The sequence below is a fragment of the Thunnus albacares genome, chromosome 8, assembly GCF_914725855.1.
Source record: "Thunnus albacares chromosome 8, fThuAlb1.1, whole genome shotgun sequence".
Lineage (NCBI taxonomy): Eukaryota > Metazoa > Chordata > Actinopteri > Scombriformes > Scombridae > Thunnus > Thunnus albacares.
The window spans coordinates 21,872,091-21,898,008 of NC_058113.1; the positions used below are offsets into that span (position 1 = coordinate 21,872,091).

The window sequence follows — 25,918 nt, forward strand, 5'->3', positions numbered from 1 at the left end:
ACCATCAGCATTAACTGGTGTATGAAAGTTTAATGGGACATAGAGGAGAAACCGCAGGTTTCCCACACAGCGCGGGGATAGATATGATATGATATGATGGGACATCAAGGAGACTGGATACTGCTTTTTTTTCTCTTTCTCTCTCTCCTTCTGTCTCTCTCACACACTCACACACACACCTAGATTCAGTTCATCTCAGCTATGCACCTTCTGTCACACACCATTAACCACCATCTCCTACCATATACCTTATAACTCTCTCTCTCACATACACACATTCACTTATACTCAAACACACCTCAGATTTTAGACTCTGGTAATGTGCTTTATTTCTGTTTCTGCATTTCAGACAGAGAAACATTTAACCATACAGATATTGATATACTTGGTCTTCCTAACCACATTTCCTGATCATGACGGACCGATCTGATGTTTTTATTTCACGCCGTGCATTCCAGTGAAATGTTCAGTCTTAATCCATTAATCACCAGGTCTACAGTGCTGTGCCTGTGCTTCCTGGCTACCTTCAAGACATTTCTACATGTGTACAGGGCACGGGTACATGTCTTCGATTGCTACATGATGTGAGACCATGCATGTGCTTACCCATTTGTTCTGTGTGTGTGTGTGTGTATGTGTGCACAAGCATGAGTACACGTGCAAACTATGTGTGTAGGTATAGATCGGTTTGTGGAGGGGAGCGTGCAAGTCGCAGTGTTAACATGATTGCAAATGACAAAATGTCAACCTGGGTTTGTTAGCAACATAATGGGGAATCAATAGACACGAGAAAGATGTCAATACTACATTCTTTATTGCATTAAGCTACCTCTCTCCTTCTCTGTAGCCCTCTCTCTCCTCTTCTTCTCCCTTTCCCTCCCACTCCCTCCTGCTCTCTGTCACAATACAATTCTCTCTCTCCTCTCCTCTCCCTGTGGTAGTAGAATTAGATTGCAGTATATGAGCCAGCCACAGGGTCCTGAATACAGCAGTCTGATGGCAGAATGCTTCAGGAGCTAATGGGCTATCGGTTCGGCTATTTACGTAAATTAGGATCACGTAGATGCCCTCCGACACAGTTTGACAACGTGACGAGGCCCAAAGGAGCCTCAGCAGTGACGTCTTATGTTTAACTGATGTGTTTATGTAATAAGACTAACAGCATTTGAAAACCTGCTCCAGAGACCTGCTCCAAGAAAATGATTGAAAGTCATCATAGAATATTACTAAAATCATCTGGCAAAAGAAAAGGTGCATTTATGACAATTATAGCACAATTTCTCGTATTTATGTACTTAATGTGACAATATTTTTCTTTGAAATTGATGTATAGCATTTGGGAATTAAGTCTGTTTCATGGTTTTGAATTAATCCATACAAATCCAGTGTGTAATAATAACATTAGTACTGCTGTCTCACTTGTGTTACAGCTGGGTTTGAAAATTCCCTTTTAATCCTATTAATTGTTTACTTTTTTATGGATTTGCACAGGTGGGCATATGTGCCTGTGGCTTTATTTTATATATAGTATATGGTTGTGTGTATGTGTGCAGTGATATGTGTGTTGGTTGAGACTAATGTAGTATTAATGCTGATGAGGTCCCACAGCTCATTAGCAGCAGTGAGTGGTATTGAATTTCTCCCGGGGAACAGGACAGACCAGGGCACACACACATACGCTACATCCTCATCAACCATTAGCGTATTAATAACCATTACCACACACATACATATATACACACTCACACACGCCACCAAACAATGACCTTTACACAAATGCTTTTTAATATGCATCCTCCAACAAAGACACTTACAGCACACACAGCGGGGCGCACAGCAAGACAATCAAATCATCCAAACATATTCATCTAAAGAGCAGAATGAGTAGCATTTACAGGCCATCCATTTTACTTGAATGCGTTAGCTCGCTACGCACTATGTCATTGGATTGGCACACACACGTACTCCCACTCAGGAATAATTTTGTTCAGTTGGTCGCTGTGTCCAATGAAATACAGCCCAGCATTAGTCCTAATCAGAGGCCGGGTGAGCGGGCCACTTAATCAGACCTATCACCTAGAGAACACACAGAGAGGGATAAATGGAGTGTGTGTGCATATGTGGGTCCATGTGTGCGGGCAGTTAATCAACACATCAGCAGGAATAAACACATATAAACCACCTGACTCTATTCTTGGTATCGATCTATACCTTTCTTTCTGTGTTTCTTGTCGCCTCTCCCTCTCTCTCTCCTTCAGTAACATACAGTTGATGTACATACAGAGAACTCAAGCATCCTTGACCTCCACATGGGGGACATCCTGTTGTACTCTTGGTGTGTGTGGACACTCAGTCAGTGGTGGCCTGGCCGTGATCAGGGTTGAAGTGGGCTTCGCCGCATGCCGCCAATCACCCAAATCAAACAACGCAGTCAAAACAAGCCTTTGAACTCCTGCTGACCATATTGAAGACTTGATTAGCTGATTTTAGTGCCATTTTTCACTCAAGATTGTCTGATTTATTCAAACATCAGTGCAAAGGCTCAGCGACAGACTCTCCGCATTCCCCTGGTCAGAGGGACCGAAGCTTTGTGCGTTTCTTCACAGCAAAAGTATGCAAGATCCGGGCAGTCTATTTGCTGAGATGACCGTGGTCTCGTAAACAGGCCAACAATGTGTTTTCACCAGCGGCTGTCTTTTTTTGTTGTTGATTGCTGCAGGCTGTCACCTCTGCCACCCCGCTCATGTACCAGTACATTTAGATAATAAAAAAGACCAATAAAATCCAGGGGTTTGATTGGGTGTCTCCCCTTAGCCCGGCAGAGCGGACAACTAAATCAGGGGTCCTTCTCTCCATTTCATTTAGCTGATAAGATTTATGGTAATGAAGGGGTCCTATTAACCTTTGGGGTTCCACTGCTGTCCTTCAGAGGGAGGGTGGATGAGAGTGCTTACCGATCGGGTTTTGAGGCAGAGGCAGGCAACATGTCTGGTATAAGCAATGTCACATCAACACAAATGCACCCTCTGGACTGCACACACACACATATAACTCACACACACACAGATCGGAGACTCTCCAAAAGCAGCTCAGCCCTTTGAGAGAGTTGAATGCATGTTTAATCTCCCTCCTTTCTTTCTGTTCTTGGCATTTTCCCTTTTCTTTATCCTCTCTATCCTTCCTGCTCTCCATCCTTCTCTCGGCAGGAGCGCTCTGTTCTGAAATTAATCTGTTGTACTCCACCACCTCTTCTCCTTCTCATTCCCTTGTGCAATCTCTCTTACGCTGCCGTTCTTTTATAAGTGCATACTCTCACTCTTTTTCTCGTTGCTTATAAAAGCAAGTGGCAGGATATTAAAAATACTTCAGAGTTAACAAAGAATTACTAGTATGATATTGACATGCTGCCACTGTTATTGATTTTAAATTTGTAAAGCATTCCATTTGATTTTTTTCCCCCTGTCAAATTTGCATTTTTGATCAAAGCCTTTTAGCTGATACACCTCCAGTGTGCTGCTAATTACTCCAGCTGGGCTTCTCTTCTACCTGCATCTATCCATACCAACCATATTCCCTGGTTGTCTATGGGGGCAGAGAGAAGGGGGGGATGACAGAGGGAGGCGTAAACCCCTCCCTCTTCTGTACAAGGGCTGCACCCCTCTGTCCCTTTGTCTGCTTGTAAAGGGGACAAGGGAGGAGGCGCAGAGTAGGGGGTGCCGAAGGAGTGACTAAGTGACCTCTCTCTCCCCTTTCTTTTGACGCTCCCATGTTCTGTCCATTTTGTTGTGTACATCCCTCTCCCTCCCTCCTCTTTCATCCTCTTTCGTTCCCCCTTTTTTCAGCCTGGTTAAGTCGCCATGGCTGTTGGCCTCATATGTCCTGTTCTCTCTCCCTCCCTCACCCTCCCTCCCTCCCTCTCTCTCTCTCTCTCTCTCTCTCTCTCTCTCTCTCTCTCTCCTTGCATCTTTGGCAGCAGCAGCCTGGTTGCCAAAGTGTCTGTAGGACACATTAAGGCCCATAAAAGCTTAGTCTGCGGTCGCACTCTTAACCACCAGTCAGAGGTAGTGTACAAAAGTGACTTTAAATGAGTCTGTGATTACCCTGGAACATGGAGAGACACTGAAGTGGCCAAGAGAGTGTGAGACAAGGCCAGAGCGTCGGAAAGAGGGGACGAAAGAGCCGCTCTTGGATGTTTCTCGAGTCTCTTAAGGAAAATTGAACAAAACGTATATTTGTTTTTATCACAGCTAAGAGATAAAAAGGCTACCTGAGTGGAACAAGCGACTCAAAGTTGTAACCCAAATTTCCTGCCACCCACCCCCCTTCATCACAACCTGCTCGCCCCTCCCCTCGCCGTCACCCCTCCTCCTAATTGGCCACATGCTGCCTTGAGTGACAAGTGTAATCATCAGTCAAATTATGATGGGGGGAAAAGGGGGAGGCCAGGGGAGGTGGAGGAGGAAGAGAGGAACAGCAGAAGGTGGTTGGGGGGTGGGGGGTGGGTTGAAAGGAAGTGCTTTGATCAGCGATAGAGAGGGGGTGAGCGGGCAAACAGACAGAGCTACATGGAAACCTGCTGTCCACACACCTGCTGCTTCATAGATGGGCAACATTAGCACCCTCAGACTTCAGCGTACTACTATAGAACATCACAGATTAGCTTTCCAACAGCCCTCTGTAACCCCAGTTAATGGGAAAATGTGTATTGATTGTCGTTACAATGTAAATAGCATTGAACTTGGACTAGTAGCTTTTCCTCTGCTTTTCACTTCAGCCTGAATAGCTACAAACCTCCTCTGCTGTCATTACAATTGCAACACAGGCCAGAACAATGAAATCTCTGGGTGTGGTAGCAGCACAGTCTGTGATTCTCATTGAACACACCAGGCCAGGTCCGTGTTATATTTGGATGTACTTTGTTAGCGGGAGCAGATGTTAGCTCTCCAGCGAGCTAACGAGGTTTACAGTAATTAGGAGTGCTGATGAAGCGCTTTGATTCTCCGGCTGTGGCGGCCCTCTCATTAGCGGCTAGCTAGCTAGCGCTGCAGCAGGCGCTCCAGTCACATCCTATTAGGCGGCTCAATGTACACTCTGAATTAGGAGCGGGAGATTAAGTGGAGATGAAAACTGTCTGTGTACACACACAGATACAAGCACACGTACACATTCATGCACATGCTTACGCATACACACACACACATATGCACATGCACTTCTAAATTCAGACTGTTTTTAAAAAAAAGACCAGCAAAGTCCACACAGACTCACTGTTTTAATGAGGTTAGTAAAAGAAAATTCCTCCTTTGGCTCCAGCCAAAAATTTAAAAAGATACTAATTAGAGCTGGTGTTGCAATGAACATGAAGTATCCCTCATCACTGGGTGAGAGGGGGGTAGGGGGCACTCATTTTGAAGGCTTTGTGGAAAGATTGTACATGGGATAAAAGCTGCAATTTGTATTAAAGAAAAGTACATATTTAGTATATATGCAAATTAACTGTAACTTTTCTAAAATAATAATAATCAGTTTTTTTACATAACTAATAATATTTTGAGAAGAAATAAGTTAACATTTTGCTATGATGGTTGTTTCTTACAGGTCCCCAGGGACCCCAGTCAGTAGTCCTTGTACGTTAAATATGTTGGTCAGGATGAGGGTTAAACAAAACTAAAACACAATCTAGAAAATATTCCACGACACCATGTCTTCCCCTCTTTTCCGCTCCTTGCAGTTCGTCAATACATGCTCTTTTCCGCTCTCCCTCTCTCTCTCTCTCTCTCTTTCTCTCGTCGTCTTTTGTGTGATGGAGTGATTATTGAGGACGTGGCTCCTGTGTTTAACGCTGGTTGATGAAGTCTGCCTTTGTCTGTCTGCGCTAACCTGTCGCAACCGGGACACCGCTTATAGCAAAATCAATACACAGAGTAGAGGAGAGAGAGGCTGGGCAAGGGACGTAGAGAAAAGAAAGGAGGAGGGGGAGGGTTGAAGGTAGATAAATGCAACAAGACACAGGAGCGAGAGCGAGGACGGAGCAGGAAGTCATTGGAAAGAAGAAGGAAGGAAATTTAAATACTTGACTGAGCTGCTGTTGAAATGCAGTGATGTTGAATGGTGTCATTCATAGTGCCTGTGTGTGTGTGCGTTTATGTGTGTGTGTGTGTAAATCAGGGCATCTATATCTAGATGTTTGTCTTGCCTGTGTGTTGCCTTGACCAAAGGGTGGTTGTATCACTTGTGGTGTGTGTGCATGTGATTGTTTAAGTGTGTGCGCACCAACAGAATGGGACAGCCCCTATCCGGTTTGACGATCGGCTCTGTGTGTGTGTGCCGTAGCTTCGTTTGCTTCCTCTCCCCAGAGTCGAAGCCAGTGTGAAGAGGAGAGGGGCGCGACAGAGGGACAAGGAGAAGGACGGAGGAGGAGAGAAGGATAGGATGGGGAGAAAGAGAGGTGTAGGGGGTGAGGGGAGCAGTTGTGTGAGAGAGGCACAGCTGGGAAATGAGAAATGCAACCCCCCCCCCCCCTTCCTCCTTCCCCGTACCGCCACCTTACATTCACACATATAATACAACACACACACACACACACACACACACACACACACACACACATATACACAATCCCCATCTCTTTATCCTCCCCTCAGGAAAGAAGGGGTGGAGGTGGTGGTGGTGGAGGAGCGGGGGGGTGAAGGGAAGGGAGAAGCAGGGGGGATAGGAAGAGATGGAGAAGGGGACAGATAGGGGCATTAAAATTCATGGCCTTTTTTTATTTTCCCTGCTGAAAATCAATAGTGTTTACTATGAATGAGTGGAACAGTGGACAACAGTGGTGCCGGGGGGACAGAGAGAGACAGAGAGGAGGAGGTGGTGGAAGAAAAGAGGGAGGGGAGAGAGAGAGAGAGAGAGAGAGAGAGAGAGAGGGAGGGAGGGAGGGAGGGAGAGGTAAAGAGGAGGAGGGGTGACTTTATTGCGATAGGCAGAAGCACCAGAGGCCAAGGTTAAAGACCAGCAGGGGCAGTGAGACAGAGAGAGAGAGAAGCACTAAGTAAATTCAGTTGTCTTCTAAAACAGACATACTGCCCTGTAAATGTATATATTCTCTATCAAAATAATGTAATGTAATATAAATCATAATCTTCCCTGCTGTAATGTCCCCAGCAGTAACATCTACTCTACAACTGTCTTTACTTTTCTAACTTTCTATTCTTCATTTGTTGCTCGCAGCTGACTCTACCTCTCAAAAAACTGTGTGTGTGTGTGTGTGTGTGTATTAATTGGCAGCCCACAGACACCACTGACATGGTCTCTCGCAAAGAAACAGCGGACGTACACACATACACACGCAAGCACTCACACGTGCACATACACACAAACTCCAGACCAGTTCACACTGAGTTGTTCAGCAACCCTGACCCTTTTTCCTGCCGCTGAAAGCCTCGAAGTTCAGGATGGCTTACCAGTGTTTTGATTAAGCACTGCCTGTGTCTCTCACACCACTTGATCAAAGAAGACAAACAGTGTTTTTATCTGTTTTTTCTTTCTTTTTCTTTTTTTTTTAGCTTTTACTAGATGTGGCTCCTACATGTTTCGCAGCAATCAAAGCTTTTAAAGGAGTTATGTCGTTTTTCTGCGGGCGAAAATCTGACAGTAAATAGAAAATAGATCATTTAAGGTTGTCAAACGCTACTTCTTAAATTACAGCAAAGTTTTATTTTTCTTATAGTTTTCTTTCTTTTTTTTCCTGTGACAAAATAGGTTGTTTTTTTTTTCTTTCTGTATTTTCTTTCTTTTCTACATGTAAGGTATCAGATTCTCACCATGGAGTCTGTGTCTTTGGGTTGTTTTGTGTTCAGCTATGGTGGACTCATGTAGGTGTGCATAGCTGTCTTGTGTGTACGTGCGCCATATCCTTGTGCACACACCAGTGTGTTCGCGCATTGTTGTGCATGTGGATGTGTGTGTGTGTGTGTGAGTGAGCCATTGCAGGGGGTGATATACAGTATATTCAGGCAGCTCATGCATTATGGAGAGTGCAGGTGAAAGCGTCCAAATGTGAACTGCTGGTATGTGGAGGGTTCAGGGCCAATCTCACCGAAGCCTTTTGTATTAGCATAGCATCTCCATTTCAAATCGGCCTGTCAAAAGCCAGCAGCATGTTTTATTCAGCAATAGATATTGATCACATATTATGCATCCATACCAGATCTATATTGCATACCAAAACCAAGCCTTTGATATGTATATGATGCTGCTTTGCAAATATGCTGCATGCAGAATGTAGGTATTTGTTATGTGCATAAACTCTGCAGTGCTTTGTTGATGCAAAATATATTTTTTTGGTTTCCTCGCAGCTGCAGTTACTTGATGTGTTGATAGTATGCAGTAATGTCGATCAGGCGTTGAAGTTGGGAGCCGAGAATGACTGGTTTCCTGGTCAAAGGAGAAGACAGAGGCAGGCAAAGTGCAGCCATTCAGCCGCTGTGTGTGTGTGTGTGTGTGTGTGAGAGTGTGGACATTGCATCGTCTACAGGGATGAGGAGAGTTTGCCGAGGTCAGAATGATACAGAAGATCTTTTCCTGTGGATGCGGGCATGTGTGTTCGTTACTCTGACGCCTCAAAAGACTAAAGTGGGCGTTGTTAAATTTCTCGTTCCACTTACCGAGCTTCTAGCTTCTTGGTCGAAAACGACCTCCAAGAACCCATATACATTAACAGCCAACATTTCACTATACTGTCTTCTCTTTGTCCATCAACATGTTTTTCCATCAACATTTCTCCATGTGTTAAACCGGAGACCCGAGGCCACCTCTGCCTCTCTATCATGCGCCAGTTTTTACCATCACACTGCATCGGTGCTGCACTAAATCTCCCCTCTCTAAATGACTGGAGTGGATGAGAGGTCACAGTATATGGGGGAGGAGGACAATGCAGGCTCTAGCCGTGATGGAGCTTGCTTTTTCACCCTTTACGAGCAGAGGTGGCCCATTTGCTGAATGGGACACAAGGAAGGAAAACGCTTGTTTGTTAGGGACGTGAACATTTTTTCCGACCACATGATTTTGCTTTGTTTTCTCCCCTTTTCTTACTGAGGATGAATTCAGTGTTTCATTAGCTGTCTGTCTTCTACCTCTTGAATTTCTTTTTTCAACCATCTTGTCCACCCCTCTCTCTCTCTCTCTCTCTCTCTCTGTCTGTCTCTCTCTCTCTCTCTCTCTCTCTCTCTCTCAGTACTCTGTTCCCTTAGCGACCGTTTCCAAGGTGCCCAGTCCCAAGGGCTGGAGGAGGGGTCCAGTGATGTCATGCATGCATAACTCTACACCTGTAATTCATGTCCTGTTCTCCCTCCCTCTCTGTCTTTGTCACATTTTCTTTCCTTCCTGCTTACTTCTAGTTTGCTTTTTTCCAGTTTTTATATACTACTCCTTTTTTTGTGTATTTCAACCCCATCTCAAATGCTTTTGTACACTACCCCCCCCCCTTTCTTCATCTTCCTTACTCTGTGGCTTTATTACACAGCCACAAAACTGCTTTTCTACTGTCTTCCCACAAGTATGAAATTCACTTTTATCTATAATGCTTTGGTTTGTTTCAGATTTCAATTTCAACTTGTTGTAATGTAAGTGTTTTATTTTAACAGTATGGAACAGTGACGCTTATCTTTTCACTAGCTGTTAAGAGACAGACAGTTGAGCTGCCCTCTGTCCACAGTGTACATGACTCTCTACATCTGCTCCATGTTTAAAAGGTCATTTGTCAAACCTGACATTTTCTGCCCTTACCAAAGGTTTCCTCAATATCCAGCCCGGCTCCCCCATTCAGAGTTTATGTTTTTTCATCTATTTGTTTGCTTTTGTATAAACCTTTTCTGACAATACGTTCCTCTTTGGTGTCAAAAGATATCAGGAGAGTAGGAAGCTGAATTCTATCATCTTGTAATGTTCAATAAACTAAGGAATGACAGATGCAGTCCCCTGTGTCGGTGTGTGTGTGTGTGTGTGTGTGTGTGTGTGTGTGTGTGTGTGTGTGTGCGCGTGTGTGTGTGTGTGTGTGTGTGTGTGTGTGTGTGTGTGTGTGTGTGTTTGTGCGAGCGGTGTGGGTCCAGGTTGCCTGGGTAATGGGGCCAAGGATTCCAAGAAATGTAAGTTGCAACCGGAAGTGTAGTGAGCGGGTACTTGCACAGACACTCAGTGGGGTCTGATTAGGGATTAATGCGTGTGCGTGTGGGAGTGTGTGTCCGCGCATGTGTATGCCAGCAGGATGTTTTTACTCAGCACAGGTTGTCACTCTCCTGTTTCCCCCCGTGTGCCTTTTGTTCCACCTCTATTCCACCATTTTGGTTTTTGTCCCGGACAAAAAGAGGCCCCACAGCAAGGCCCCCTACCTGAACACCACCTCTCTCCTGATATTTTCAAAGCTCCCCCTGCTACACACACACACCACAGACACACACACAGAGACATCTCAGATCCTTTTTCTCTGTCAATTTCAAATCCAAATAGTATGAAAGTACAGTATTGCCAAAGCATGCTGTACAAGGTTTACAGTGTAAGTTTAATAAATCACAATATACAGAAAAATGATGACAAATATTTTGCACATTTCAGCACTATATACAGTACAAAATACAACATACACTACGTATACTACACAAAACACAACTACATTACTATACCACATAATATACCATCATGAATGAAAACAAATCATTGAAAAAAGTAAAAGAGTAAAAGAATATATATGTTATAATAAGATGAGATGCAGATTAACAACTGAATATGATGTTTGGAACTATATGGATGCAACTAACAATTGTTTAAATAATTGATTAATTTATTAGTGTTGTTTTTAAGCAATCTTGTGTTAATAGCAGTCTAAAACCCAAACATATTCAATTTGCAATATAAAACAGAATAAAGCAGCACATCTTCACATTTGAGAAGGTGGAACAAGCAAAAGTTTTTTCCTTCATAAATGACTGAAAAGGATTTTTCAAAGTTTTTGCCAATTCACTTTTTCTGTCGATCAACTAATCGATAAATCAACTTATTATTATTTTCAACTTATTATTTTAGCTCTAGTAAGAACCATAGGAGATATTGTAGCTGCAAAGTACAGTTTTATGTGTTGTTCAGCTGGTTTTCTCTTGGTCTTTGACGTATTTTGCTGCTTCTGTGGGTATTTTCAGGATTCCCCCCAAGTAAATACTGGATTTGTTTTGGTGAAACTCTCAGTGTTAAAGTTTTATTTCAGTAAAGAACTTGTTTGTTCTGTCTTTGTACAGGCTGCAGTGTAGCAGGAAGTGTTGCTCTGTCTCTGCCTCTGACTGGCACTGTCAGTTTTCTCTGGGTTGCCAGGTTTGTCTGTGTCCGCCAGTCTCAATGGGCAGATTGTGGTCACTCAGTGTGTATTTAGTTAATGTCTTTCTCAGTTTCTCTCTCTCTCTCTCTGCTTAGCTGTGTGCTGTGGTGATGGGAGGGCACTGGTGGGCTTGTTGAATGAACTCTGTGGTTGTGCTGACAAATCAATGATAAAGAGTAATGACATCAACAATGTAATGTACCTCCTTGTGCTTTCATTGACTCACCCCCCTCTCCCCCCCTCCTCCCCCCTCACAGTCTATGCCACCTTGGGTCTTTGACTTCGCTTTGCACCATAAACTATGTTTCCATCTCTTTATGTTTGTCATTATATGTATCTTTTATCTGTGTCATTTGTTTCTCTCTATTGGTCCGTCTATCCTCTAACTCCCTCCCTCTCTCTTCCTATCTCTCCCACTCTCTCTCTCTCTCTCTCTCTCTCTCTCTCTCTCTCTCTCTCTCTCTCTCTCTATTGATCCAGTCATAGTTTTCTCAGTCTTCACAGTACTGGGCCGCTCTAATCAATACAGATAATTGTCTGCTCTCTCCCGATGCCAAACATAGTCTCCCCTTCTCCCCTTCTCCCTCCCTTTTTATCAATGAACCCCAGTCTTCCCTCACCCCTCCTCACCCGCCCCGCCCTCCCCACCCTCCCCACCCTCCAGACGGGGATTCCCCCTCCCCTAATGACGGGAGATAACCTGCTTTCTTTACCGATTTTCTCCCACCCACCCTCCCCCACACACACATCCCTTCCTCGCCCGCTACCTCCCTTTCCTCCCTCGTTCATCGATTACCGTGAGAGTCAGGGCCCAGCCCGCCCGCCCTACAGATGTAAACACACACAGCGCTTGTGTTGTGGTTTAGTTGCTGTTCGACCGCTCCTCGTGTGCGGGCCTTTTGGTTAATCGCCGGGATCCAGTGGTTTTTGCTTGGTTGCTGTGGTTTCCACGATGACTCGGATGATGTTATAAGTTCGCCATCTGGCCTGTGACCTGTCACCATCAATATATGATCTCTCATCACTGTCATTTGTGACATCAAGACAAACTTACTTGACCAATAGTAGGCTCCAATCCATATTCCGGTTGATCCATTTTTTTCCATCCGGATTTTAACTGCTGATGATGGAAATGTAACACCAATGATGGTCACTACAGTTTGTAGTATGAACAAGTACAGCTGTTTAGATATTGCAAGGAGCCTTTAACAGAGCAGAACAAGTCAAGTTAATTTTATTGCTATAGCCCAAAATCACAAATGTGTCAGAGAAGCCTTTATGATAGTTTCAACACACAAGACTCTTGATTCTATTAAGGAAAAAGTCAGGATTAAAGAGGGATACATTTCAGAAAGAGCAACAGAGGAGGGATCCTTCTTACACATGCAAAAGAATCATACAAAGTAAACAGAAGTATCAGGAGTAGAAATTACAAAATGGTGAAATAGAATGATAATATCAAGTAAATATTAAGTGTAATAAAGTTAAAGAAAATGTAAAAGTATTTGGAGTGGAGAGACTAGAGTGAACAAGCAAAGGTCCACAGTTGCACCCAGTGCAGCATTCATATTCTGTCTCTACATATGAAATCCTGTGTGTTTAATAATGCATCCACCCATCCAGCCAACAAGGCAGGTTATAGGCCTGCAGGTTATTGTAGTTTGTGTGTGTGTGTGTGCTGGTGCATGCATGCGTGTGTGCACATGGATGTGTGTATGTCTATTCTTCTATGAATCAGACGTGTAGCATCCAGCGCTAGTCTCTGATGTATACTCTATCACTGAACTCAATCTGGAGCTGCACGTAAACCACACAAGCAATATCAATGACAATATATATACAGTATATGTATCCAATGTTTACACAAATATCTCATATCCACTCACATCTGCTGCAGCTGATAGCTGAGGCAATGCCGTGTTTCTGTTTGGTCTTTTCCACAAGAGGAGTAAGTGAGATGGAGTTTGAAACGAGTAGAAACAGTTTCAATCATGATGTAGGTCGAAATAAAATGTTATGCTGTAATATGGGAAAACAGAAGATAGCAAGAGCAAATCATTTGTATTTGAATTGTAAGAGTGTATTGGATTTTTATGAATATGTTTGTGCATCACTGAGTGTGTTATGTGTATGATTGCATGCCAATATGTGTGTGTTTTTTTGTGTTTGTTTATGAGCAAGCCAGCATGTGTGCACGCATGTGTACATCAGAGACTTTGAGAGAGTCTGGAGGCTAGGCTCAGGTTTACACGTGTGTGATCAGACTAAGCAGGGCTTAAAAGGGCCAGCAGCGGGATGGAAGAGAGAAAAGATGAGTGGAGGGGGATGAAGCAAGGGGGTATATTGTCCTGGAGGAGGTTTGGGTGGGGGGGGGGTTGAATTGGGGTCGGATGGGAGACAGCAGGGATCCTCCTCTCCCCTTGGGAGTTGAACCTACAACCCCCTAACCTTCCTCTAGCCCTCTGGTCATGGACTTGAACCCTGTAACCCCCTGATGGACAATCTGTTCCTCTCCCCAGCCTCACTGCAGCGCTGTGCATGCCATTAACGGATAAATAGGCTGTGTGTGTGTGTGTGTGGGTGTGTGGGTGTGTGTATGTGTGCACATGGACACTTCCATGTATGAGTCAAGTGTTTGGTCAGTTGGCTTTGACGTTGGGTCTTGCCCCCTTTTCATTTAATGCTTGTCAAACAGAAAAGAAGCCTGAAGCTTGGTGATTTGTTTTTTAACTCCCTGATTTTCATCCATGCTTTGTGGAGATTTCTGCATTGGGAGAGATTTTTTAAAATTTTTTATTTTAGTCCCTCATTGAAATAGTTAAACACAACATGTAGTGAGATCCACATGGGCTCTTTCTGTCTCTCAGTGGATCCCAGCTCTCCTCGTGTCCCTCTAACGAGGACAGAAGCCGAGGGGTTTATGCATGCTCGGACCCGACTCATTCTTCACCTGTCAACAAAATCATTCTCACCTCGGAAAAATATGGAGATACATTAGGGAGGAGGACAGAAGGGGGAGGAGGGGGGGAGTTAGTGAGAAAGAAAAGGAGATGGAAAGATGAGGAAGAAAGAAAGATGATATATTCCTCTTGGTCATTTTTTTGCTCTCTTTTATTTCTCTATTTCTTCCCTTGTTTGTGTTTGTGGGCTCTGCTTATCAGATCCCAGCTCCATTCAGGGCGTCAGTCAAGAGAAGAAGCCAGACGCCTCCATCTCTCTTTCATTCAACCTCTCTGTCTCTCTTTCTCTCTTGCTTTCCCGTGCTCTCCCTCTCCTAACCTTTGAGAATAAGAGCCTTGAATTTGAATTTCAGAGCGAGCCAGCGAGCAAGAGGAGGGTTTGGAGGGAGGAGTGGGATGGGGGGGGAGGTTAGTAGGAGGGGAGGGGAGGCTGGTGTGGGGGGGGGGAGGTTGTTGGAGCTGCGGTCGTTGAGAAAGGGCCTGCTCAGCGCGTCCCCCAGCCTCCCCCCTCAGAGGGGCCCCGATCGATACAAACTCGGAGCAATAAAGCTTTCCCCCTGTCATCTCTGCAGAATACAAAGCAGAATAGAGAGAGGGAGAGAGAAAGAGAGGGAGAGAGAGAAAGAGAGAGAGAGAGAGAGAGAGGTGAAAAGCTGTTCCGCTAGCCAGACCAATTTCCTAACCCCCCTCCTCCTTCTCGCTTGCTTCACCACCATCTCCCCAACACACCATCACCATCACCACCACCTCTATCACCCCCTTTCTTACCTCCTTCTTTTTATCTATCGTTCTTTCACCTCTTTCCCCAAATGCAAGATATATCCCCCTGGCTGTACCGCTGAACAGCTATCTCTTCATAATAAATACAGCATGAATAAAGTATACAATAGATTCCCAGTTTCCCCCCCCCAACTATCTGAAAGAAAGGTGGGGTGAGGCAAAAAAGTGGCAAAAGGGGGAAAGAAGTAGAACAGCCAGGGAGTAGAATGGATGGAAAACAGGAAGGAAAGGAAAGATAGTTGTAGAGCTAGGGATAAAAAGTGTGTGTGTGTGTGTGTGTGTATGTGTGTGTGTGTGCGTGGAGGGGGGAGAATAGGGATAAGGTAGAGAGAAGGAGGGAGGGTCAGGGGGGAGAGGGATTGCACCCCGAGAAAGATGGATGTAGCTATACAGGTAGGAGGCGGAGGAATATTGATGAGGGGGAGGAGGAGGAGGAGAAGGAGGAGGAGGAGGAGGAGGAGGAGGGGGTTAGGTAGAGGAAGAGGCAAAATTGTGGGTGAGGGAGCGAGCAAAAGAGAGAGAGAAAAAAGAGAGAGAGAGGTGAGGGGGTCAAACAGCAATCCCTCGAATTGAGAGCCAATTACTGTAATTGTAATCTGGATTCAAAGCATAGAAGCAGCAGTGACAGGCTCACGCAGGCAGCCACGGACACACACACACATGCACGCACAGCACAGACAAAAGAGAGTGTGAGTGTGTGTTTGTTTCTCTATATCTCTACATGCTGTGTTGATTGTTCTGTGATGTGTATGCATTTTGTGTGTGTGTGTGTGTGTGTGTGTGTGTCCCTGCCTCTATTCTTCTCCACTGAATGGCAGTGCAGGAGTCAGCCTGCCAATCAACTATTGTACTCTTGTCAATTTAATAATATTTCTGAGCACTGACCTCCACAGCACTACAGCCATCGCTTTATGTGCGTGTGTGTGTGTGTCTGTGTGTGCATATCTCTGTTTTTGTGTGTGAGCTGGAGTGTGTTCCTATATATTTTTTTTGTCTCTCCCTCTTTCACCTCAGTCTAACCCCCACCCCACCCCTCCCTTCCTCCCTCTCTATCTCTCTCCCCGGTCCCTGTCTCTCATTCTCTCCTTTATTAGAAGAAGATAGTGCAAATCCTTCATCTCTTCTCCACTAATTCTCTCCGTTATTGTCCCTCCGTTCGGCCCTCTGTCTCACTGCACTCCTTCACTTGTGTCCTCCTTTTTTTTTCTCGCCGTGATCTATATTGCTTGCCTTTTTTTTTTTTTTTTTTTACCATGCCCCGGCCTCTGTCCTGCCCTTTCCTGTTATGATTTGGCTTTCTCTCTTTCTTTCTTTCACTCTATCACCTCACCCGGATGTCACATCCCTATTTTTCCTGTTCTCTTTTCTCCCTTAGACCTCATCCTTCCATCACCTTATCTCAACCCCCTCGCTCTCACCCTCTCTCCTTCTCTGTCTCCTTCTCTCTGTCTATCTGTCTCTTTCCCTTTCTTCGCCTCTGATGTCCCTTTTCCAGGCCAACTCCTCCTGTCTCACTTTCAACATTGTCCCTTTTTGCTTTTTCATCATCATAGGCTCATTTTGTCAACTCCATGTCCCCCTCTCATTCCTCACCCTCCCTCCTTCCATCCTTCCCTCTTTCCTCATCCCTCTCTCCCTCCCTCCACCCTGTTCGTTCCCTGGGGAGGTCAGTAATAATGGTAGTGATGGAGTGAGAGAGGGAGGTGCGATTATTGTCTTGTCGGGAGTCAGAGGAATCGATCGGCCCAGAAATATGAGGCGCGAGAAAGAGCTGCTGTGTCAGATACAATAACCACCCGCTCCCGGGGGCTTACACACACACACACACATACACACATACACACATACACACATATTTAGACGCACATACACGCACAACATACAGACATATACCCGTATTCAACACGAACATACACATTTATTTGGTTCAACTCAAGTGCAGACACTGACACGCGCGCACGCTCGTACCATCTTTCTTTTTCATTAACGCAATGCACACCCATCCCTCTTCTTCTGTGGTGGAGGAGAGTGGCGAGGCAGCCCAATCATCTACATGCTTTGATCTGAGATAAAGCATAGAAGTAGATCTGTTCTGATCATTCTTCATGCACAGATAAAGGGCAAGGCAAGGAAAATCGCTCACACACCTTTCACTCACGTAGCTATAAACAGACATAAACACACATATACATGCACACGCCACACACACGCTCACACTGAGACCTTTCACTGCTGTTGCCTGGCAACGTGGCCGAATGTCCAATCCGAGCAGAGAACAGTGGCCAGTGATGTCACAGCTGCTGCTGACCAGCAGGTCTGAGAGAGAGAAAGAGAGACAGAGAAGGAGAGGAGAAAGTTTGAATGAGAGAAAGAAAAGGGGAAGGTCGCATGAAAAAAAAAAAGAGTGAGGTGATGATGAGAGGGTTTGAAGGAAAAGAGGCAGAGCAGGCCAAGAACAGGCTGAGGTGAAAGATGGGAAGGGTGGACTACGAGGAGGACAGCAGTCCCCATAACTGAAGTACCCCCATTTGTCTGGTTTTTAATGTGGAAAATATGAAGGCTAATCCAACACAACAGCCTACTTTGTCAGTGTAAGTGAAAAGTTTGGTCTGAAGTGGCATCAGTGCCCCTCAAGCCAGCGATGAAGGCCACTAGTCCCTCCTGGTAAACCCTCCGCTCTGCTCTTCTGCCAGTAGAAGAAGAAGAAGAAGAAGAGGGGATGAGAGGAGCGAAGAAAAAGATTTGAGTCTTAACCTTGGTAGGATCGTGGGAGAGAACGGTGTCTGTCTAGACAAGCCCGGCTCCCTATGGGCTGCCGAGATGATATAGAGAGGAGGGGAATGGTGTGAGAGAGGGATGACGGGGCGGAGGGGCCAGAGGAAAAGGAGCGACTGAGAGGTATTTGGACAGGAGAGGAATAGGTGTTGTAAAGGTGTAGGCGTGTGTGTGTGCTTGTGAGATGGCGCTGGTCCCATGGTAGCCAACAGTGTGAGTGTGTTTTAGCCCCTGCTGCTTCTCATACAAAACCTCAACCTCTCTAGTCCCCACACTGCTAGACCCACTGTTTATAATCCTGCAACTCCTCATGGGGCTACACCTGCACACACACAAACACACACACACACACACCTATACACTAGACTGGATTTTAAATCTCTCACCTTGTAGAATAGAGTCTTGTAGTTGGACTGTGTATAGGACTTGGTGGGTCCATCACTGAGCCATGCTCTGTCCCCTCTATAAGAAGAGGAATATGATGGATTATATGAATTAGAGGCAGTGTGTGCTCCAGGCCTGAGGCTGCACTAGATATAGGAGGGCCGAGCCATAGAGGGATACTGAACAGGTTTGGAGACCTCAGAATTGTCCCTGCAATGACCCATTATACACACATTCTCCATCCCTCCATCCTCCTCCCACCGTCCTCACCCCAAGTTAACGTCCTTTTTCCAATCCTTTTATTCCTGTCTCTATCTCTCACCTTCATTCCCATCACTCTTTCTCTTCTCCTTCATTCCTCTTCTTTTTTCTTTTTTACTATTCCCCTATTCCTCTTTTTCTCTCTCCTAGTAACCCCCATACCCCAACCCTCTTTCCCTCCTTGCCTCTCCCTCTCACTCTGACAGTGGAGTGATTGATGGCACTCTAGAGGCTTCAGCCTCCCCCATCCTCCTCCCTGGGGTCCCACTATCAGATTGTGTGTGTGTTTGTGTGTGTGTGTGTGTGAGTATATCTCTGTGTGTTTGTGTGTGTTATCTTATGAACATACGTAACTTTCAGTGGTGACCAAAACACAATCTGTGTAAACGTATCTCTTATTTCCCCAATTGAAATAATTTAAATGATACTTATTTATGTATTTTTATTTATTCTTTTTCTTCCAAATGAATAATATCACAGCCCACATGCAGTTTGTGTTAATATGTCAACTTCAATTGAGACCATTTGCCCTTGGCCCAATATACTCTAAGTGGCAACACTGGAGTGTTGCTAGGTCTGGTCTCCATGGTAACCAAGGCTCAGACCTCCTTGGGGCAGGAAGGCCCCCCATGGCCATGAACTGTACAATACACACATAAACACACAGAGCACACTTAGATTCACCAGCCACCCATTGGAAACAAATATGCACACACACATACGCCCACACACACACACACACACATACACACACAAAGACACACACTTTGCTAGTTATGAGGGTAAATTGGGGTTTGAACAAAGGTCACGGCCAAAGCCAGGCTGCCCAGACGACCTCTAACCCGGAGAAACGCCCCCTCCCCACCCGCAGTCTGTCACTGTCCTCGGACAGGTCCGGCCAATCGGTTCACTCATACACACACTTTCGCTCTCCGCTGATCACGTGCAGGAATACAAACAAATCTGCTGCTCATGCTTTGATGAAGGCCAAAAGGCCGAGACATTATAATGTTAATAATTTGTCCAATAATTGGAATGAAATTGGAAGATTTGTCTCAGGCCTCAAGTGTGTTTGGTGTGCAGCCGTCACTTTCAGGTGTTGAACAGGGATATTAATTGATTATTTTATTAACACCATGAAAAGAAAGGAACTGGGGAAATAAATCCAGCTATAGTTGTAATGATTATTTTCAGTATTCATTATCTGCCAGTTATTTCTCAATTAGATCAATGAATTTTTTAATAGTCAATTGCAAAAAATGCTCATAATTTCCCAGAATCCATGGTGGCATCCTCAAATTCCTTGTTTTATCCAATCATCAGGCCAAAACCCAAAGACCTTCAGTTTAATGTCATATGTGACAAATAAAAGCAGCAAATCCTCACATTTGAGAGGCTTGAGGCGTTCGACATCTTTGCCTGTAAAAATTACTGAAATGATTATCAATTATCAAATTTGTTTCTGATTAATTTTCTGTAGATCCACTTATCAAATAATCTAGTAACACTGTGAGCTCAAAATCCAGGCTTTACCAAAAAATCTTGCATTTTTGAGTTTGTAGGACAACTCTGTACCCATCTCATCAGAGTTTCTATGCTGATATCATCCTCATAGTAAATATATATTTACATACTGTATGTCAGAACACTAGCGTTCTGTATGTATTTGATGTCTTATATGTAGGATGGATGTTAAAAAGATATCTCTGTAAGATAGAGCCCCTCTTCTGAAGCGCCATATGCACTTCTTAGTGAGCGTCTATCCAGCAGTACATTGGACTGCTGTAAATCACCACATAAAGTATTTATAAGGTTAAACTTGGGGACTCTGCTGCTGTTAGCTTTTGAATTAGTGAACTCGGACCATGGGAGGATGAAGAGGAGGGGGAAGGGGGGTGATCAGCGGCCTGCCTCCTCTCCTCTTCTCTAGATGGAGCCCATTTGTTCACCATGATTAAAGAATCAAGAGTGCCACCTTGTGGCCAGTTCAGCCTACTGTCAGAGCAGCACGTCAACACTTTCAGATTTTAAAAAATCTAGGCAGCATTTTTGCTGAAACATGCTGTTCCTCTTCCTCAAGATCATTCCCCGACCTCAGACTTTCACTTTTTCTGTGGCGTCTTAGTCTGTTAATCCTTGTGGGCGGCACTGATGGTGGCTCATACGTGCAATGTTCCATTGATGCCACATCCACTCGTCACATGTAAAGATTCATGGTGTGGGTTTCAGTGGTGTGTCACTGCGTGCAGTCCTTAGTGTGGGTTGGTCAGTGGTACAGTGTGCTCTGACACACTTTTTCCTTCCTCTCGGGTTAGAGTGGTGCTGTGGCTGAGGATGTCTCACATCTTCTCTTGTTGGTGTCGACCTCCCTCGACAGACCACCTCACACCCACAGATATACTTACTATAGCAGCAACCCCCATTCTCAGATATCAACACAGATATGACCGACGAGTTCATGACTCATGGTTGACAAAATAAGCTTCAAGTCACCATTAAAATAGCTTAGAGTTGAGGAAAAAGTCTGAGCAGTTGAATTTTTAAGAGGTTTTGAAGTCACACTGGGTCATATGTCATACATATGTATCATTGTTGTTTTTCTCTTGCGTGTGTGAGTGAGCGTGTGTGTGAGTGGCTCTTTCCAGCCGCGCCATCACTTTCCATCGGTACCCGTCATCCCCCTCTTTTTCACCTTGTCTATCTCTTCAATCTCCTCGCTCACTCACTCTCTCCCACTCTCTAACCTCTTGCGTGTCCCCCTTTCTCTCTTTCTTTTTTTGTTTTTTTGTCTACTTTTTCTGTCCTCTGTGCAGAGTTCCTACTCTTTTGAGCTTTTGAGGCTTACTTCCTGTTATGTTGCAGGATGTGGGGAGGAGGTGGGGCTTGGGGGTGTGGACTATCATGCGTGTGTGAGAGAGACAGAGAGAGAGAGAGAGAGAGAGAGAATGATCCACTCAACCATATGATTTAATACACTCCTCCTTTTGGTTAGAGAGAGACAGAGAGAGGGAGAGTGAGCGTTTTTCTTTACGTAGCGCGAACACACTCTCACACAGACACAGATATGACCAAGACAGCAGCATTTGCAGCAAAGGACTTCTCCAGTATGTGGTTGCCAGGTGAGTGACTGTCTGTGCAGCCCTCTTTCTGCTGGCCTTCATTTACCAACGCCAATTAAGCTTTGCGTGAGGGAGAGGGCACTGTGTGTGTGTGTGTGTGTGTGTGTGTGTGTGTGTGTGTGTGTTTGTGTATGTGTGTGAGAAAGAGAACTGTGCTACACTGCTGATTAATGCCACTGGGTCTAACAAGCTCAGCTAATTAGAGAACATCAAAGAGCGAGAGGTGGTACGAAGAGAAAGATATGGATGGATGGATGGATGGATGGATGGATGGATGGATGGATGGATGGATGGACGGACGCCAGGCAGAGGGAAAGGTCAGACACCTCGCCAGCCCATAGCATGCCTCTGTGTGAGTGTGTTTGTGTTTGTGTTTATGCTGAGTATTGAATGTTAGAAAAGCTTAATGAAAAAAACAGTAACAAAGTTTCTTTTTAAATGTCTTTTGAATCATAGTTTGCAACTCGCTGGTATTTTTCTATATTGTGATTATTTTTCATCTGTCATCACAAAACACCTTTTATTTTTATTGCCAAGCACTGCGGCACTGTTACATTTGTGTTTAGGTCATAAATAATTGACTTATGGGGTGTTCTTTTTCCATTCAACTTTGAAACCAGTGTTAACTTTCTGTGTGTGTGTGTGTGTGTGTCTGCGTGTCAGCTTGTGTGTGCATACGTGCGTGTGTGCGCCGGTGCATGTTGGAGATGTGTGTGTGTGTTGAGGGGGTGTTTTACTGATCATCTCTTTTTGATTTAAGTTTCTGTCAATTAATTAAAAGACACTTTTAAAGCACTCTTAACATACATGTTTAAAACAGACAGTAAAAAGAGGAAATGCCTAAAATAACTGTCGTTCTGACTATTTAAAAAATGAAATTAAAACAAAGCAGAACAAAAGTTGACGCTTACTTTATGGCCTTATCTTGGAGGTCAGGCCGAGGTGGTGAGAAGTGTAGCCGACACAGTCTCAGTTGACTGATGACGAGTCTCAGAGAATATAAAAGAAGCAATTCATGGATTAAAAATCACAGGAGTAATTTCTTAAGCTGACGTGGTTACTGCTGTGACCTTTTGTATGCTACTATGATCAGAGTGATTCATCCTGAGCATCAAAAAACAACAACACTCTACTTTTGATGAGCGTGCATATAAACTAAAGATAGACAGATAGATGCTTTATTGTCATTGCATGTTAAACACAACAAAACTCGGTTTGGCATCAAATAAAAAATAAAATCCAATACGTGAGACTTGTAAACGTTGTCAGTTGTTGCACTTGTGAATATAAGTGTGACAGTTCAAACAGTTAATGCAAAGAAATTCTTAGAAACGTGATAAGAAATTTTGTGAAGTTAAAAATGACGAGACAGTTTGTACAATTATTTCCACATGTTGCTATCTGAGCCGTATTTAAGTTGATTGAACAATTCGATATTCATTCCACATGAACAGAGAATAACTGGGGACTATTACGTTTTCATTTGGCTACACAGTGGCATTTTCCCAAATGTATTTAATGTAATGCATGATATTGTCTACATGCCTCCTGCATTTATAATCTTATTTATCTGCATCAATTCAGTAAGCAAAGAAAAGTTTCTTTACCCTGAAAAATTAAGTATCAGTCAAAAGTTTGGACAAACGTTCACATTCATTTGAATGAGAAACTGTGTCCAGACTTTTGACTGTATTTCTGCATACAGTATAAACTGTCAGCAAGGTTCAGGCATATTTTTTTAATTACTTTATTAACTGACTGTGATCTCTGTTTATATCCAAATAGCATAACACTGATACTCATAGGTGTTTTAATTAACTTATATCTTGCATATTGAGTCATTGTTTTTTTTTTTGTATAATAGACAATAGTGGCAAATATCTTAACACTGACAACAAAGCAACAATGTCAGTGGCACAGAATATAATGAAATGTCACAGCGTTGATGGTCAGCCTGCTGCTGTGACAGCTCAGATTTTCCATCAGCTTTTTAGTTTATTGTAAGATTTTCCTCTTTACATCTTTGCGTTATTCTTAAATTCTGATTTCATATATTTCTTTATCCTTACATTTGCACTTTAATTTTACTTTTTTAATTTTATTCTCAAAATTGAACTTCAACTCGTTACTTCATTCCAGTACAGATGCGCACCCATTGATGCTCCGTTTCAAATGGAAATTTTCTCTTTGCAATCAAATTTGGCACCCTTCAGCGCTGCTTGGTTTTTGAAATCCGTATTAAGTTGGTGTGATGACTCCAGTTCCCAGACACCCCCCTTGGCGGTCGGGTTGTGTCCTGAATCAGGAAGTGGGGTGAGGGGTAGCAGTGGGGGGTTCAGGGTAGTTGCAGCAGAGTTTCATCTCAGCCAAAATACCCAGAGGAGAATAACAGAAACAGTCCAGACTGAGCACAGACGCTGTTGTTCCTTGTTCTTCTGTATTGCATCATTTATTCATGACACAGGATTATACAGCATAAAATTTGGTCTGTTTAAGATAAACTGAGTGTGGTATAGTCTCACTGGTATACAGGTCTCGCTGGGTCAAAAAGATAAACCCCTGGCTTTGGTCTTACGATTAGCATACGCTGTAACAGCTTAATGATGGACGAACTTGACATAGTAATTAAACTGGAAAAAATGTCTCTCACCGCTTCTGCAGATACAGTTCATATGGGGTAACCATGTACAAAGACAAGCAAAGAGTCACTATTAAGAGATGTAGCCTCAACTTCATTAAAACTGTACAAATATTTACTAATTCTGTAATGTAATTCTGCTCTGTGTCAGGTGAAATTAGTTGTCTGTCTGTGTGTGTGGCAGTGTGTTTTAAAAGAGAGAGTGTAAGAGAGAGACAGAGAGAGAGAGAGAGAGAGAGAGAGAGAGAGAGCAGGCTAATATTAATAGCATCGCTGACAGTAAGTGTTGGGTTTAGCACTCTGTGTTCAACCCGGTACAAGGGGAAGTCGGGAGGGGAAGTGAGAAAAAGACACAGCATCTTGATATACTGTCCCAGTACTGTATTACTGACCACATTATCCACCATGCTACTGTCTGTAGGCCATTTTGAACTATGAATCAATACACACCTTCGCCGGGTGTCCTGTGGGTGAGTGCTGCTACTGCAAGAGGCAGCACTCCCCTATACAGGAGGAGCTTCACCATTAAAGTAGTTTTATGACCTGGACAATCTTGTTTATTTGATGGATTTGGCTTTAGTTTTGTACACTGCACACTCTGATGATATGAGCACAAAATAGTCCAATGTCCAATAGAAGTGACATACTGTAGTGCATTACTGTATGTTACCTGTCAATGAAGTTTAAATGTGTATGTGCTGAGTGAAAGACTTTACATTTGGTTGCTAATTCAGTGTTTTTTTGCCAGAAATTGAGCAACATTGGACAGTTATTGGTTCTATTTTTACTCATGCTGTATAATAATTTTGGAATAACCACAAATTGACCCTATAATAGATTAACCGGATTTGCATCCACATGGTTGGTGACCAAATTAGCCTTTTGCAGAAGTCCATTTATTTGAGGGAAATCCTGCGGTCACTGTGTGTGTATGTGTATGTGTGATCTTGACCCTGTGTTATAACCGGTGTGGCGGCATAGTGGATCTTTTCAAGCTGATCGCCACTTCCCCCTTCCCCTAAAGACACAGCATGTGCCAAAGTCCACTGATCTCACATCTGTTTGACTGACACAAATGTGTTTCTGATCAGGGAGGGGCTAGTAATGTCTAAGTTCTTCTCTTCACAATGATTGCAGAGAACTGATAGTTTGAGTATTTAAAATTGGCATTAGGTCAAAGGTGGTCAGTAGAGTAAGTTTCTCATCTTCTCTATGTGTCACTGCTGCCCCCCAATGGTGAAAACCACACTTGACCACATAGTTATCAGCGCTGCTCAACTGTAGACAGACAGTCAAATAAGGGTATTTTCTGTATTAATGTTGATAAAAACACAGCAGTAACCTGATGGCAAAATTACCATTCGTCTTACAATCAGTGCTCTCTCAACTGCAACATGAGAAACAACAGGATGAAAAGAGGAGACATAAAGGGGGAGAGGAGCGGGTGAAAGGGGAGAGAGAAAAAGGAGGGAGACTGAGAGTTTATTATGCAGGTGGCAGATATAATTAGTTGGTCGTTGGGCAGATTTGCATGTTTTCACAAAAGGGAAGTAGCTCTGTGTGTGTGTGTGTGTGTGTGTGTGTGTGTGTGTGTGTGTGTGTGTGTGTGTGTGTGTGTGTGTGTGTCTCAGGGAGAGAGAGA

At 43.9% G+C, this 25,918-nt stretch overlaps 1 protein-coding gene across 6 annotated transcripts in view; it reads left to right on the forward strand.

The window, feature by feature from the left end:
* Window positions 1-25,918, forward strand: part of pou2f2a (POU class 2 homeobox 2a) — a 60,416-nt gene that overhangs the window by 24,379 nt on the left and 10,119 nt on the right. The window contains exon 1 of one of the 6 annotated variants that reach the window (XM_044360090.1): window positions 21,520-21,638. The exons of 4 other annotated variants lie outside the window; for them this stretch is intronic. In XM_044360090.1, coding sequence (XP_044216025.1) covers window positions 21,584-21,638 — 55 coding nt within the window. In that variant the 5' untranslated portion in view covers window positions 21,520-21,583. Of the gene's footprint in view, window positions 1-21,519; window positions 21,639-25,918 lie in introns of those variants that run through there. One more of the 6 variants, XM_044360094.1, reaches the window with a different exon arrangement.